The sequence below is a fragment of the Marmota monax genome, unplaced genomic scaffold (genome assembly GCF_021218885.2).
Source record: "Marmota monax isolate L192 unplaced genomic scaffold, Marmota_monax_Labrador192_F-V1.1 WCK01_AAM20220418_F8-fsc00050, whole genome shotgun sequence".
Lineage (NCBI taxonomy): Eukaryota > Metazoa > Chordata > Mammalia > Rodentia > Sciuridae > Marmota > Marmota monax.
This window is the reverse complement of record NW_026694552.1, coordinates 5159792-5177786: the sequence shown is the minus strand read 5'-3', so window position 1 is coordinate 5177786 and position 17995 is coordinate 5159792. Positions and strand designations below refer to the sequence as shown.

Below are 17995 nucleotides of genomic sequence, written 5' to 3'. Positions count from 1 at the left end.
GAGAATTTTTTAATATTTATTTTTTAGTTTTCGGTGGTTGCAACATCTTTATTTTATTTGTATGTGGTGCTGAAGATCAAACCCAGCGCCTCGCGCATGCCAGGTGAGCATGCTACCGCTTGAGCCACATCCTCAGCCCAGAGAATAGTGGTTTTCAACCTTTATTCTACTCCTGCATGCCTGATGATCAGATGCATCCTTGCTACTGGCTTTCTCTCTGTGACAATGTCTGCCTCAAGAAGAGAAGAAGACTGAATAAGCTGCTTCTCTAGCATATCTAAGAATTTCAAGGAGTTCGGATAAGTTTGATAATGTACCTCCCTCACTAACATTATATGAGCATCATTAGATCCAGTACTACTTAAATTAGTTGCATATATTTTATATTAAGTTATGCCATTAGAAAGCAGAGTGCATGATTACATAATAATAAAGTGAAAATAAACACCATTATAAAAGTGCCTTATTATGATATGAGTGATGACTGTATAAGTTTTATGCAGGAATCAACTATCATTTAGGACATTTTTTAAAAAATATTTATTTCTCTCTTTTTTTTTTAGTTTTAGTTGGACACAATACCTTTACTTTACTTATTTATTTATTTTTATGTGGTGCTGAGGATCGAACCCAGGGTCTTGCACATGCTAGGTGAGTGTTCTACCAATGAGCCACCGCCCCAGCCCCATTTCCACACCTTGAAAGAGAAAGCTATAGTTGATGAAATCGACTCATTTGTTATTGTGTGCTATTTATATGATAATTTCATACAGTATATTCAGACTTGAATTTTGTTTGAAAAAAAAAAAAGAATTCCTCTATTTGAATGTTTTCTCTGCAACAGAGGATGTTTACAGACTTCAGGAGTACTATTTTTCATCATGATCTGGCTTCAACCTAGCCAGATATTAAGACTAGAAATTATCCAACTTTGTTTAAGTTTTAACATTGAATACGTAATCAGAAGCAAAACAAACAAACAAACAAAAACTCTTTCCCCCTTCCTGCAAGAAAGCTCAGGGAAAATTACTGCTGAACAGTAGTAATTTAGTTATCTACAAGGACCTACTAACACCTTCCTTTTCTGCTTACTTTAAAATGTTCTGTAATGTTTTAGGCATAAATGGATTATTTTTTCACTTTATTTTAACTCTGCAAACCATCCTTGGAAACAGGCAAGGAATATATATATATATATATATATATATATATATATATATATATATAATGCTTCTAACATGAATTAGAGCTGGCAAGCAGAATAAACTTGTCTTCTATATTTGATTCTTGCTTCCAGCTGACTCATAGCCAAAGCTACAAAAAGTTTACAATTAGATGTAAGATAGCTGAGCTGTCTTAGTCAATCTGTTTTAATGGATTGGTACCATGTTAAGAGGAAGAAAATCATTCAATTTCTATGTTTTGAGATGAACTCACTGTTTCCATGGTTACTTTTCTTGATGTATGGGAAATCTTGTTACAGTTTTTGCTTCCCAGATATTAAACTAAGATTGATAAACCATCTGAAGAGATCAAGTAATATAGTCTAGTGAAGAATATTTGAACCTTAGATCTGTAGAAGTCAGTGGAAATTCATCCTTTTCATAGATTATACATATATTTATCCACATGCATATACATCTTTATGTTTGAGGAGATAGGGAAGAAGGGATAGGGGAGAATAAAGGGGAAAATTGTCTTGATAAAAATCAGGGCAGTTCGTTCCAGAACTACAGATGTAAAAATCCATTAACTTTATTTTTTCCAGGCATTAAATTAATGTGCTCATGATTCTTCCTCATTGCTTCCTTTTAAGGCAGCAAGATCTAGTGCTAAGATCTTCTTATGAAAGACAAAATTCTTTCCTTGACTCCAAGAATCATTTTGGCAAAGGTTTTATTTTAGAATTATCTTTGTATATATTTTTCTTTTATTTAGAAACAAACAAGTAAATCTAAATTTAAAATTTTCATTTTAAATGTTTTGAGTTCTATAGCTAGGTATCTCTTAGTTTTGAATAAGATGGGAAATCAGTTTATTTCCCCTTATCAGACAAAATTAGTTTTTTCAATAATTTCTTTCTGTTCAACCTGAGTTACTTGAGAATTTTGTTTCCCCCCCCAGAGGCTAAATAGACCTATATTTTAATATTTATTTTTTAGTTGTAGTTGGATACAATGCCTTTATTTTATTTATTTATTTTTATGTGGTGCTGAGAATCGAACCCAGGGCCTCGCACATGCTAGCCAAGTGCTCTACTGCTGAGCCACAACCCCAACCCCTAAATAGACCTATTTTCATAGAGGCTTACCTTGATTATTACTACTTCTCTTTAACTTACACTTTACCCTTCAACGGTTCATAAAGACTGAAGCAGAGTATATAGACAACAAAGCAGTGGCTAAGAAATAATAGAACCAGTCCTAGAAGTACAGTAGTCAGATAGTTAGGGGTGAAGAAAAGTTCCTTTAATTTCAATTCTTCTCTTCTCAAATACTTTCCAAGGATTTGTCAATCCTGAAAAGCCCAAAATTAGAGCTTCATTTATTGCAGAATTAGTGCTCTATTCCTTTATTTTTAGCCAAAGGGAAGCTCCTTGTGAGCTTAATTTTCATGAGCATGTGTGGAGGGGGCTTAATTTTTTCAAAGAGAAATAGTATCGATATTTAAACTATGTCATTAAAAATAACTGAAGAGAAGAACGGGTGACTTACCTAGGATGGTTACTTCGAAATGTCCAAGGCTTCGAGCACTCATAAAGTCATCAAGTTTTGGGGGTCTTCCTTCTGGTGGTACATATTTTGCAGGCTGAGAATTGTACTGCTGAGTAAGAAACTTCCTGTGTTCTAAAATAAATTTCCGTGGAATACTTTCAGGGTACACATGGCTGTAATGTAGGTGGTCTATTAAGCCAAAACTTTTCTCTCTCCACATTTGGCTCTCCCACCTATCGCTTATGGGTTTTCTGCCCTTGCCTAATGTACTAGCACTTGTACTCTCTTGACCTGTTGAAGACACAACGAAACAAATGCATCTGACTTATAAGCTAGTTAAAACAAGGCATTCACTATGAAAAAAGTATAGATTAATCAGGACTAGATGAGAAATTTGAAAATCAGTCACTTAAAATGCAAAATGAATATCCAAATGATAACTCTTATCAAAGCAAGGAAAGAACTAGATTCACTGATTCCAATAGATTAAAAGCAATATTTTTTCTGTATTGTCAAAGTTATCGATATTTGTAATTATCTTTTTTATTTTTTGGTACCAGGAATTAAACCCAGTTCCATTCAACCACTGAGCCACATCCCCAGCACTTTTTATATTTTACAGTAACGGTCTTGATATGTTGTTTAGGGCCTTGATATGTTGCTGTGACTGGCTTTGAACTTGAGATCTTGCAGCCTCAGCCTCCTGAGCTGCTGTGATTACAGGCATGTACCACTACACCTGGCTATTATAATTAATTTCTTTATATTTTTTTCTGTATTTTCCAAGTGTTCTTAAATAAACATACATTCCTTTTATATTCAGTCACAAATTCAAGTGAAATCAAATTCATGAGAATGGCACCATTTAGAGGTCACTCATTATTGGTAGAATTTGAGCTTAAAATAAAATTTTGTTTATCTCTGCTAAAAGTGACCTGAACAAATATGATCTTTACTCTAGATACATCTCCTCTTAAGAAGGATCATTTATTATATATGACAATCCTTTTATATATAAATAACATAGAAAACAAAGAAGGAACTAAATTGAGATGAAAGAAATTAATTCTTGCTTGTTAAATTTTTATTTTTTTGTGATATTGGAGATTGAACCTAGGGTGCTCTATTGGTGAGCTACATCTCCAGCCCTTTTAAAATTATTTTTCTAAGTGGCCCAGGCTGGACTAAAACTTGTGATTTTCCTGCCTCAGCCTCCTGAGTAGCTGGGATTATGGGCATATACCATCACATCTAGCTTCCTCTTCAATTCTTGAATGTTCTAAATCAATTTAACTCTTATGTACAACTTACCTAAAATGTTTAGTTTCAAAGGTAGAACATAATTTATCCCTTAAACATTATGACATTCATTCAACAAATAATAATAATAATAATAGTTTTGTACAAGGTATTGGACCTAGGGGTGCTTTATCATTGAGCCACATCCTCAGGTCTCTTTTTATATTTTATTTAGAGACAGGTTCTCATTGATTTGCTTAGGGCCTCAATATGTTACTGAGGCTGGCTTTAAACTTGTGATCCTCCTGTCTCAGCCTCCCGAGCCACTGGGATTTATAGGTGTGTGCCACCTTGCATGGCCCAAAAAATAATTATTGAATACCTATTATGGGTCAGACATGATGTTAAGAAATTTGTACAAAAGATATTCTAATTGAATAATATACCCTAGGAACTGAAGACATATGGTAAAATCAGAAAAATGGATGTGGAACAAGACTCTCTAGTTAGTTCTACTAGCTAAGGAAAGCCAACAGCAACTCCCTTTCAGAGTTTAACGAGCTTGCTCTGTTGCTTCCTTGTAGACTGCCTATGTCCTGGTACTGATTCTTACCCTAGTATTAAGAAACATTATTGAGACAGAAGATGGTTTTAACGGCAAGATTTCAGTACAGTTAACATACCACTTCTGCTTTTCAGATTTTATTGCATATTCCAAGACTACTTGCTTGGTTTCTTAAGCCTAGATGAAGACTTACCAAAATTGGAGTACAAAGTAAAATATTATATTGAGTTATAAGGAAAGATTAAGAAATTTGAACATATATTTCTTACCAAGAATCTAAAACACTGCAATATTACAAAAGAGTTTTTTAAACACAAAATTCAGTTGATGAACATACTTAATTGACTTCCAATAATAATGCTTGACAACAAACGGGAAAGCAATCCTACATGGAAAAGAAAGGAATAAAATTAAATCTAAAAGAAATACTCAAGAGTTAATAGGACGAAACAGAGGAGTGGGAAATAGTTTCATCTTTTGCATTTTCTAGAAATAAATCTCCCTTATTCAAACCAATAAAGGCACATAATTTGAATATCATTAAGTTGCTATTACAATGACTGAAACCATAAAGAACATCTCTCTCTTATTTGTTCTAGAATACAGCATGAAAAAGGTATGTGCTGGGGCTGGGGATGTAGCTTAGCAGTACAGTACTTTTTAACATGGCCAAAACCATGGGTTTGATCCCCAGCACTACTATAAAAAAAAGTTGAATGCTACAGTAGTTTTCAAAAAATTAAGTACTTACATTTACCTTCTGGGAAAAAAAGTCATTCTTGACCCTTCCAGAAATAACAATTTTTTATATTTTTTATTTGGATGTTAATACTGAGGACCATCAAGATATTAATGCTTATAGGAAAAATTCCTCTAAATCATATGTTTTATTATTAGTATCATAATTACCTATCCCAATTATATATTCATAATTAATTAATATAAATGGGTCTGAAACCAGTACAGGAGACATTGGAAATGACTGGTTGTGAATAGCAGCATTTCAAAGGAATGTAGGAAAGAGACAAAATATATCTACTACAGCTCAGGTTTCTCTAAATGTAGAATGGAAAATTGTGAACTGGAATTCTTTTATTTTTAGCTTAAATGCTGTTAAAATTGTTGTATGGAACATGTTTTAAGCCTACTTTTACACAGGTAAATACAAATTAATCATGTAGCAAAATTATATTTCTATATTTTATAATTACAATTACTACTTTATTATTTTAGTTACTCATTTAACTCTTATTTCTAGTGAGATCAGTTTTATGATTTAATGAGGAAATTTTAAAATAGGAGACTACATTTAAGTTGTAAAGTAATGAAGGATTCAGTACAAAATATATATACAGGCCTGGAGATTTTCTTCATAATATCTACTTTGAACATTTCATTATGAGGATAATAGTAGACAAGGATGTATAGAAGCATGGGGGAAGGAGAGGAACTATTTTCCTTGTCTCTTTCCCCTTTACCTCCACTCACCCCAGGTAGCGCAAGATCTACAAGGCTAAAGAAGAACAGGGTATTCCAGTCAGTGATAAGGTCTATGTTTGGTGGTAATTATATAATAGACTTTTTAAAGGATTATAAAAGCCAGGGATTACCTGTAATCCTTTAATGTCTTGTGATGTTAGATGTACTGTTCTTATTAATTGTGAACTTTTCAAATATATATCACATCTACTTATCTAAGTTACTAGATATAAAGGATAAGATATTAAACTTTATAGACTTCAAAATACCTGTCACAACAAACTATGCACACATTAACTACATATTCATAACATGAATGAATTTTGAATTTGCAGACGTAGAAAAAAAAAACAAAGCTATCATGAAATATGTCTGGGAATATGTTGGTAACAAGGTTGACAAATATAGATCTATTCTTTTATTTTCTTTTTTTGAAATTCTAGGGATCAAACCCAAGAACTTGTACATGCGAGCCAAGTGCTCTACTGCTAAGCAATTTCCCCAGGCCACATATAGAGATTTAATTCATTCACTGAAATTTCAAGATATCTTCTACTATATGAATATGCTATATTTTATGTATATATCCTCTGTTAATTAACATTTAGCTTTCAATTTTGCCTATTATAAAAAATGTTCTAATAAAAATCTTAGAACAGATCTGCCCATGTGGCCAAAATGTAGGGGGAATCCTGGGGCACAAAGTATATACAACATATTTTCAACCAATTAGGTATTGCCATATTGTTCTTAAAAGGTAGTTAATATTAGTGTATTAATCTAAGAAGGGGGGGGACATGACTCTATTTTTCTCTGATACACACAAATATTTGCTTATATTATAGAAACAAATAATGGAAAAAATGAATGATTCCATTAATTAAAAAGTCATCCATGGTGGGAGTGAAGGGATAAGATGTGGGGGACGAGGATAGAAAACAAAATTCTTTAAATATATATTCTTTTGCATATTTGACTTTGGAACCATGTAAATAATTAACCAAATTAGAAAACAAAAGTACATACTTATTTAAGGAAAGCAATATCTAAACATTAAAATAAAAGAGGTGAACCTAAATGTCTATCCAGTAGATGGTAGAACCTTACAGAAAGGAAGAGTATGAGTGATTTTTAAGCTATAATAATTTGATTGTACATCTTTAGTGGGGTAGAATTTAAATGAATTGCAACAAAACAAACCTTAAAATAATTATTCTGAGGTTGTTTTTATATGTGTTGGGTTAATGCAAATAAGTTATTATCTGATATTCTATCATCCCTAGGGTTTTAAGAACCAGGATTCTTACAGTAGGAAAAAAAAGTATTTTTTTTTTATTTCCTAAGTGGAAGTTATTTAGTTGTGAATTTGAATCTGAAATACAAATGTGAAATCATTACACATTTTGTCTTAATTGACCAACCAGCTAACAACCAATCAATCAGAGCAGCATATTTTCTAGTTCTGTCCACTGCAAAGGCTTAGAGATAATAACTAGGCTAGTATAAATGAGTACACATAATGCCCAATCTTTAGTCTCTTAAGTATGAGAGCTCTGTGGAGAAATGTCTGATTCCATGTCTGGGTAAAAAATAATCAAGATAAGCCTGGAAATATGATGTCAAACAAGATAGCAAACAAGCAAACAAAAAAAGAAAACCAACTATGGAACATTACTAAGGTCATATTAAAAGCACTCATAAGGGCTGTGATTGTAACTCAGTGGTAGAGTGCTTGCCTAGCATGTGTGAGGCACTGTGTTTGATCCTCAGCACCACATAGAAAAATACAGGTATTGTGTCCATCTATAACTAAAAATATCTCCAAAAGCACTCAAGCAAAAATGAATGGTTTCCTAATTCACCAAAGATTGAATAATGTGAGCAACAATGAGGGTGGTAACTGCAATAGGAAATAAAAATTCAGTATGTTTAAATCCATGAGTTTATAATATTAAAAACACCAAAACAACAATGACAACTGGTCACCTTTGGAAGATGCTAGAGATCCAACTCATTACTTTGAAAACTGATAGAGTGAAGTATCAAGCATTTAGCTCATCTTTACAAATAGAACTAAATAATGGGTAACCAAATAATAGATGAAAGGAAGTTTCTTCTTACAGAGCTTTTCAGCTAATAAACAAGGAATGACAGAATTAGGATATGAATATTTTGCAACACTTCATGAATTAACAGACCTAAACATTTATCATCAATGGTTGATAACATTATAAAGAAACAATCAAACCTTATGAGTCTAGCAAAATGGCAGAATAGGTATCTCAAAGTTTCTGACACTTAACAGAAATATTGAAAAGCAAGCAGAAAATATCAGTACTCACTGCCAGAAATCTGGAAAACAGTCAAAGGTTTAGAGCAACCAAGTGAACACTAAATCAGGAAAAAGGGAATTTAACAATAGTAAAAGTTTTGTGGCATTTTTCCCTGTCCTGATCATTGAATCCAGAGCCTTGACATTTTGGCATTTTTTATTTGCCCTTGCTCCACGATTTCCTGGCATGGCTGCAGTCTTGAAGAGGGTAACTCGGGTTCTCACTGATGGGACTCAAGAATTATTATGTAGTCATGTTCTAACCTGCCCAGGGTGTACCTGAAGTACTGACTGAAGACTCTGGTCTCTGTTTCACCTAACATGGAAATGATCCAGCTGAGAAAGCAGTGGATATGGCTTGAAAACATTGTAAATTGGACAAACAACCTGCAGACACCTGGGGCAGAAGATTATGGTTTAAACATAAAATCAACTGCCTAAGACCATGGAGGAAAAGCCAAACAGAAACTTTTGTTGGGAAATTGGTGCATTTAAAGCCATCCTGGGGAATTAAAAAATCCAAGGACAGGCCCAGTACAAGGTACACAGTCAGAAAAGACCTAAGATATTAAGGTATTAACTCAGGCTGCTCCTTAGGTCAGTGCAAGTCTAGCTAAGTTTGACAGAGGACCCAGGCACAGAACCAATCTGCAAAGACTGGGAGAGGTAGTATTTCATTTTAGTTTCTACTGTTCAAAGAACTCTCTGTCAGAACAATAGCTGAAAATAAGCTAAGAAACAGAGTTCTGTGGCCACACACAACAAGTAATAGTCTGCAAAAATTTGGGATAAGTTACTAGACAATGGGATGACTACAGCTTTTAATAATAACCTCCCCCAGCAAACCCTGAGAAAGGGAATCATCTTATTTCCATAGTTACCAAATTGTAATATTTGAATGTCCGGTTTTCAATGAGAAATGAAAGGCATACAAGGAATTAGGAAAGTAAAGTGAAAAGGAAAAACAACAACAACAAAAGCAGTCATAGAGGAAGCCCAGATACTGGACTTGTAAGACAAACACTTTAAAACAGGTATTTAAATATGTTCAAAGAACTAAAAGAAAACAGACATAGTTCTAAAATAAACCAGAAAAAACAATGCATGAACAAATGCAAATATCAATAAAGAAAAAAAAAACATAAAAGGAAGTGAATAAAAAGTCTGATATTAAAAAAAACTGAAAAACAAAAATTCATTTGAGGGTTTCAACAGTATTTTTGAGCAGGCAAAAGAAGAAACAGAAAACCCGAAGGTCAACTGGAATCATCTAATCTGAGAAGAAAGAAAAAAGAATGAAGAATAAACAGAGCATAGGGGACTGGTGGGGTAACATCAAGCTGCCTGACATTCACACTGTAGGAGTTAAAATAGGAGAAGAGAAAGAGAAAGATGTAGAAAGTCATTATTTCTTCAAATAATGACTCAAAACTTCTCAAATTTCAAAAGAGATATGAATCAACACTTCCAGAAAACTCCAACTGGGATAAACTCAAGGAGACCTAAAATGATTCAGATTACAATGTAATTGTCAAAAGACAAAGAAACACGGAAACAGCAAAAGAGAAGCAATTTGTCAAGTGCAAGAGTCTTAATGTGTTTAACAGCAGATTTCTCATCAGTTACCAGAGGGCCAAAAGGCAATGAGATGATATTTTCAGAGTTGTGAAAAAAAAGTCAAATAAGGATTCTATATGTAGCAAAACTTCCTTTCAAAAATGAGGAAGAAATTGAGATGTTTTAAGATGAACAGCAGCTGAGGGAATTTGTTACCATTCCACTGATCCTGCAAGAAGTGCTAAAGTTAGAGTGCTTCAGATTGAAATAAAGGATACTAGGCAGTAACCTGAAGTTAAATGATGAAATAAATATAAAATTAACATTTTCATATTTTAGTTTGTAACTCTACTTTTTATTTTCTATATGAAAACAAACGTATAAAACATAACTATAAATATATGTTATAGGGCATAGAATATGTAGATACAATCTGTGCTGACAACAACATAAACTGTGCAGGGTAGGGAGAGCTATACAGGAGGAGCACAGTCCTATGCTATTGGAATTAAGTTGCTATGAATTCAAACTACATTGTTATAAACTTAGAATGTTATAGTTAATCCTCAGAGCAACCACAAATGAAACAGTCTGCTCTCTCCCTCTCTTTGTAGGCTCTATAATAGTAGATTCATTCAACATTGGATTGAAAATATCTGAAAAACAATTGCATCTGTATTGAACATGTGCAGACTTTTCTCCTTGATATTGTTCTCTATATAATACTGCATAATAACTATTCACTTAGATATCATAAGTGATATACAAATGATTTAAAGTACATGGGAAGATGTGTGAAGGTTATATGCAAACACTACTTATTATATAAAATTTGAGCATCTGAAAATGTTGGTATCTGTCCTGGCCTCAATCCCTTGATCAGTCTATTTCCAGTTTCTGGAGTATAAATTCTTTCATGTGTTACATCTGATCACATTGCTTTAAAGTAGTACATTTCCTTGGGAAGTTTATAATTTTTTAACCATAATTAATTTTCTGTAGTTATTTTCCATGGAAGTTGCAAGCACCCAAGCTTATAAGAACTCCCTTCAAGGAAGTTTCACATTTAACCCTTGTCAATACCTTAAGATCATAATATCACTGATTCTGGACCAGCTATCAAAAGATAATTCCTTATCTCAATGTCCTCACCAGTTGAGTCATGTGAATTATGACCACACTTCCAGGCTGTATAGATCTGATATTCTAATTTATCACTGGTGACTTTCCCCTACCTACAGGGAATATGGGAAGCTCTTCAATAATTCCCTACACTAAGAGGCATAATTTCTCTGGCTCCCATAACTTCCCAATTTTATATTGGTTCTTCTTCACATGAAGGAGGCCTGTGGTCTGGAATCTCTTTTTCCATGTATTGATTATACTTTAGCTCAGGAAAATTAAGGACTTTATTTAGTTCTGAAATGCCCATGAGCTGTTTTAGTTTTGGTTCCTATTCATTACTAGATTTAAATTATATTTGTGTTGCTTTTATGTTTTTTCATTCTTATTTTGGACTTGGTTATATATTTGTATTATAATGTTTTCTCCTTTGTTTTACATGTTTTTTTGGAGGGGGTAGCCAGATCCCAGATCCTTTTGTGGCTTTTTGATCTGCCAGAATTGGCTAGAAGTCAATCTTTTCTTTTATTTTCAATCCAACAGACTATTATTTAAGTTTCTTCTTTCTCTAGTCTAAAACTTAATAATTTATATTATTTTATTTCAGTTAGCACACAAATGGTAAATTTATAGGCTTTTTTTTCAGAAAAAGTATGGAACATGAGGGAAAAGATTAAATTAATTTACAATAATCACTGCCTATGAGATAAATAATATAAATACAAAATCTCAGCATAGAGCTTGGCACATGAATGTTCAATCAATGGCTGGTACTATTATTATATAAATTTGTAAAGTACCATGTTGTTTTCTGTAGGTAAAACTGAAGGGATAATTTAGAGATGTTAATGTAAAAGTTTTTATGAAGTGTGATCATCAGCTGACAAACAGAATTACAGGAATTTAGTCAATTTCTTGGACATGTAGAAACAAACAAAAACCTAAAATCAATTATGGTTTTCTCCTTAATTTTTAGAATTTAGAATCCAGGTAAGATCCATTTTCTGAGAAACATTTTCTTTTTAAGTCTCAAGTTATGCTTAGTTAGGAAAAATAGCCTTTTCTCCATGAGTTCTGAGGTTGTTTAATTTATTTATTCGCTAAAACCAACCAAAATGCTCATTGAAACATTTGAACTAAATAGTAAGCATTATTTAGTGAACAGCCTGTCTAGAATATGACACATGAAATAAGAAAAAAATGTCATTAGCTAATGCATATAAATGTAACAGATAAGGCTAGTATAGATGGCTATTATTTAAGAAAAGAAAGACTAAAAATTTTTACAATAGAATCGTTCAAAATACCACAATTTCATATTATGTAACAATCAACAAACACCTTTATTGAAATACTTTGGAAAAGTTCATTGAGACTTCAAATTTAATGAGAATATAGAATAAAATGACAGTGTTGCCTCTGTTTAGGTGGGAAATGAAAAAAAAAAAAGAATAATACCAAAAAGAAGGATGGACATAAAATGCTAAAACATCTAAACCAGAGAGATGATCTGTTTCAAATAAGATCTTATACAGGGATCAACTCTCTGGACTAGATTTTTATAGTACTTTACCCTCATCTCACTTTTGTTGTTAATCTTAATTTTTTATATCACAGTAAATCCCACTTTCATGTGTAATTATAAGGTACTCATTAAAAATAAATAAATAAATGGGAGACCAGAAGAGTAAAGGAAGGGGATCAGAGGAAAGAAGGAGGGAAGAGAAAGAAAAAGTACTGGGAGATGAAATGGAGCAAATTGTGATATATATGCATATTGAATAATCACAGTGAGCCCACCACTATGTAAAATTATAATGCACTAATAAAATATAATAAAATAAAATAAATCCAAAGTCAATAGCAAAGAAAGGAAGTAAAACTTTTAAAATTCATTTATATTTATTCTCAATTAAAAATTAAACTTCACAATTAGTTATTCTTTGGTTAACTAAAAGAAGTATACTTGCAGGGCTATACTACCACCAAAGAAACCAATATTTGTTTGTATTTACTTTCACTTTTAAAAACATCACTACTATTAACCAATTTACTATGTCAAATAATTTGTACCTGATATAGATATTTGATAGTAGGAAAATTTTTAAAAGGAATATGGACTAAAAAGACAAATAAGAGTCACTTTTAAAATGAAAAAGTATATTCCACATGTAGAAAAACTGCTTTCATTTTGTATTGACACTGGTTACAGTCTAAGAGTGTACAAGAGCACCTCCAAATGGACAATAAGATACATGTTGCTAAATATAAATGGATTTCTTTTGTTAACAAGGAAAATATTTTACAGGCTTTTTGATGAATTCTAACTTATAATAAATGCCCCAATACTGGAGAACATTAACCAACATTGTTGGGCAATATTCAAATAACATAACATTTATTTTCCTACCAAAGTCAATGGCACTAGACAGAATCATGTGCCAAAATTGCCAACTTAAGGAATTTTTTACTTTCAGAAAGTTGCTATTTCTTGGAATGACACTCACTTAGGCATATAGTATACTATGCATATAGGTAGATTTATTAATATTTATTTTACTTGCAAGATCAACTCACAGAAATGGATAGGACCATGAATCCACACCAAAAATATGATGGTCATAGTCACAAGCAAGACTGATAAGATTTTGACTACTTCTTTCCTGTCTACCACACATGTGCTGCTTCTTGAGGGGGATTAGTCTAACTTTCAACTCTGCTTTGTCAATATTTTCTACTTTCTACTAGAGGTTAATGGAGTCCCTCTCAAATAGCATTTCTGTTTAAGGTCATGTTTTTTTTCATATTTTATCATTTTAATACATGGTGGCTGTTCATATAGCCTAACTACTTGTTTTTAAAAATATTTTAAGAATTTAATTCACATATTGTTATACAAATTTATGGGGTACAGTGGAGTGTTTTAATAAGTAATAATCAAGTCAAGGTAATTGGCATATATACCACCTCAAACATTTATCATTTGTGTTGAGTCATTAAAAATCTCTACTAGTTATTTTAAAATATACAATTAAATGTAAACCATACTTACATCACTGTTCCATGGACTATTAGAAGTTATTCCTCTTATCCTGTTGCAGGACTTTTGCACAGAGACACAGGACACCAGGGCATTGAGCAGGAAGCAATGTTTATCTGTGCCTACACAGACTCAGAGCATTCTTATTCAAAGGCTGAGCATTTAGTGTAAGGAGGCCTAGCTTTATATATTTTTGTTAGTTTCCTTTTATATACTAGTTCTTTGTTTCCCATATAAGGTAATGCACATCCTAGTTGGACATTTTATTTCTATACTATAGAGTACCAAAAATGTTACAACTGAGTTGTAGAAGGCTCACATTGATACTGATGGTACCATGTTATCTTTCCTTTGTTCTGAGAAAATCTCTACCACATTTCTACTGCACCCCCTGTACCTGTTAGCCATTTTGTTTTTCACTCCTCTTTCCCAGCCTGTAGTAACTACTATTATAATTACTTTAAATTTTGGGATGACACAAAATTTATCAGTATTTTTGACAATGATCTAAGCTAAGATAAACCACTTATATTTTCCTAGTAGCAAGTATGACACAACAAGGCAGAATCAAATCAAACAGTAAGATACATATAATTGTTCCATATAGGTTTCATAAATAATAAAAATAAATAATAACAACATACTTTGGAAGAAGCTTGACGTGCCAGGCTTATTTCCTTTTGTTTGTGCCAGAACCTCTGGCTGAGATACAGCAACTCTACAAAGAATCAAAATAAAATAAATAATAGTTTAAAAAAGTGACACTAATGGGAACAAAAAATCCTAGCTGGTTCTATTCAAAATTTATTTCAATTCAATAAATGTAGAAAATATGCAGGCTGTTTCTTAAAGTAATGTATTAAATATGAATGTGGATATAATTATGAAAATATCTATACATAATATCATTTAAATACTGAAATAAATTTAAATTTTCTTCTAAGGAGTATTCCATTTGAGGAAGCATTTGACTTTATTAAATTTCAAATAAAGATGGAAATATTTTCATTCTCATGTTTGCTTTGTTCAACAATTCTGAAAAACAACCTTGCCTGTTTCTGCAACTTTGTTTCATTGTGTTTTTAAAGACCCATGGTCCTTCAAACTTTTGTGCTTTTCTTTCCATATGGAAAAATCCTATACCCCTTTTGTCTTGTTAACTCCTATTTATCCTTCAATATTTAGCTCAGGCTTTAAGATGCCACCTCTGATCTCTAGTCATGGATAACTGCACCTTGTACATGCTGTTACAGTACAATGAATAGACTTCTAACATAGCATGCATTACACTGTATTGAAATTATAGGTTTATAAATCTGTACCTTACATAAGATCAAGCTTTCTACAACAGTATAGACTTTATTTTGTTTTTGTATCTACCTCAATAACTATTCATTGAACTGAAATGAGTGAATGAAAGGGGAATCATCTTATTTTGAAGCTAAGGAGAATCATGCTTTTCTAAGGAAAATTTTACCTTATGAGCTTTTTTGCAATATTGCTGAGATTTTTCCAATTGTTGCATTTCCAAAATTAAGAGCATAAAGTGAAACAGAAATGTCATATTGTAAAATACCACATCACATTGCTCAACTTAAATAATCAACAGATTTATCTCCTCTAATAGTATTATTAATTCTGCTAGTCAGTTATTGATGAACCAAAAAGAAGTAGTGTTAGTGAAGGAAGAAAGAATCATTTAACTATAAAAGTCTGCAAGTAAAAATATATTTTACAGTTGAGTTTTAAAATTTTTTCAGCTGTATGTAAAAAATAAATAAATAAAAAATATTTTTTTCAGCTAATGAAAACATGGTTATTTCTAGAAATTAGTAAACAAAAAACATAAACCCTAAGAGAAGTCTAAATAATTAAAAATAAATTATTAAATTGCACATATTTTGAGATCCTTTAGCATAATGTACATATTTCTTTAAAAGGGTGATTATAACATGATTTTATTTCATCTGAAATAAATGAGGATAAAAAGTTTTCAAATTCTAATGTTGCCATTATATGGAATTTTAAAGAAGTGGTTGAAGAGAGTCTCACTGGAATATATAATCATTCATCCCAAGAATTTGGTGAACAGTTAAATGTGAGAAGCGGTATCTGTGTATATCAACTGAAGAAACTGGAAAAAAGATGAAAACAAGAATAAAAGGATAACTGAGTATAAAAAGGGTAAACAGGGCTAAAAGAAGAGAAGATAAAGATATATATGGTGCATAGTGGCAGAATATTATAAAAATTATGTCAGGGGCTCTAAATTACACTATAATCTTGCCTTTATTATCAATTTATTGACTTCAGATAAGAAATTTAGATCCTATAGTACGCCATTTCCTCATCCTATTTAACAGGATTATAGTTAGTATTCTTGTAAACTTATAAATGATCTTTAATGCAATGAAATTAAAGGTATTTAATATATTAAATATAATAGATATATTATCTAATCTGTACAATTGAGATAATTATCTTGCTTCTCCCTCACAGGGAAGTTGAGGATCAAATGAGGTAATGTAACTGATCTTGCGTTGTATATTGAAATGCTCTATATAATGAACTGAAGGAATGTTTTCAGTATCTTCTTCCTAAAAAAAAAAAAAAAAAAAAAAAAGCAGAAGACATTTCACATGTCTTTTTTTGTTAAGTTGCTAATATAAGCAAATTAGAAAGTTTATAATGATCAAAAATGTTATAATCCTTGTTTTTTTTTCAGTGCTGGGGATTGAACCCAGGACTGCATGCATGCTAAAAAAGCACTTTACCACTGTGCTACATCCACAGCCCAGTCAGTAATCCTTAATTCAAATTAGCAAATGACTTCCAGGCAACAACCATTAAAAAAAATCTTTCCTACAGTGTTTTTTTTTTTTTTTCCCCCTTAGGAGATGCTGAAAATGATTTTTAAGAGTTCACCTAACCTTGGTATGGTTCACTTTCTCTGTTTATAGAGTAAATATATTAAATAGAATTAAACAAAGAGGTTTCAATGACCCACTTATTATAATTTATTGGATTTTTACTGTATTTTAAAATCTAACATAGAACACTCAGTAGCCCTTAAGTTGACTATCTATCATTAGAATTAAATTGTTGGTGGATATAAGCTCCTAAATACTGTTATAGTACCAATAGTTAATCTACATATTAGAGTTAACAGGTCATGATTTCAAATGGTCTGATTAATACATTCAAGAAAACAGGAAAAGATGGACAAAACAGATACAGAATCTCAACAGTAAATATTTAGAAAAAGAAGCAAGTGGGCTTCTTAGAACTGAAAATCAGAATAGCTGAACTTAAGAACTGTGGTTATAGAACCATGGTAAAGGCTATATTTCGTGTTTTTTTCTTGCACAGTTTCAAACATGTTTGGAATTTCTAAGTGATAGGAGTACCTTTTTATGCTAATGGGTTGACTCTAGTGTGTCCCTGGATAGTTTCAGGATTGGGGCTTGTCTCCAGAAAGACCAAGCAAGTAATCTGTGAGTTGGAGCACAGAGCTAGCTCAGACCTCCTGGGAAGGGAGGATAGATGGATATTTACTTCACTCACATAGTCAATGAATCAATTTATCATGCCTAGATAATTAAATACGAACAACACAAAACAAAAATCTGGGTAACAAGGCTTGATGGAGCTCTATGGTCTGTGAACACATTGATATGCCAGTATTACATAAAGAAAGGGCACAGAAGCTCTACATTCCTTCATAGTCTGTGTCCTATGTGTTTTAAAATTTGGCTATTCCTGATCAGTCTTTATTAATAAAACAGTGATTGTTAAGTTCAGTGATTTCCTAAGTTCTGTGAATTGTCCTAGTACATTATCAAATCTCCGAGGTCTGAGGAACCCTTGAACTTATATGAACAATTTTATAACAACAAGTACTACAATTTAGATGTGAACATTAAATTCTTTTGAAAAACAAAACTGCC

General features: G+C 32.1%; 1 protein-coding gene across 3 annotated transcripts in view; it reads right to left on the bottom strand.

Annotated features, from left to right (window-relative positions):
* Window positions 1–17995, bottom strand: part of Radx (RPA1 related single stranded DNA binding protein, X-linked) — a 73935-nt gene that overhangs the window by 21766 nt on the left and 34174 nt on the right. Inside the window, exons 11-13 of one of the 3 annotated variants that reach the window (XM_046420869.2) lie at window positions 14693–14766; window positions 4856–4903; window positions 2715–3005 (exon numbers count right to left, since the gene is read on the bottom strand). In XM_046420869.2, the coding sequence (XP_046276825.1) occupies window positions 2715–3005; window positions 4856–4903; window positions 14693–14766 (413 nt within the window). The remainder of the gene's footprint in view (window positions 1–2714; window positions 3006–4855; window positions 4904–14692; window positions 14767–17995) is intronic. The other 2 variants (XM_046420871.2, XM_046420870.2) reach the window with 2 other exon arrangements.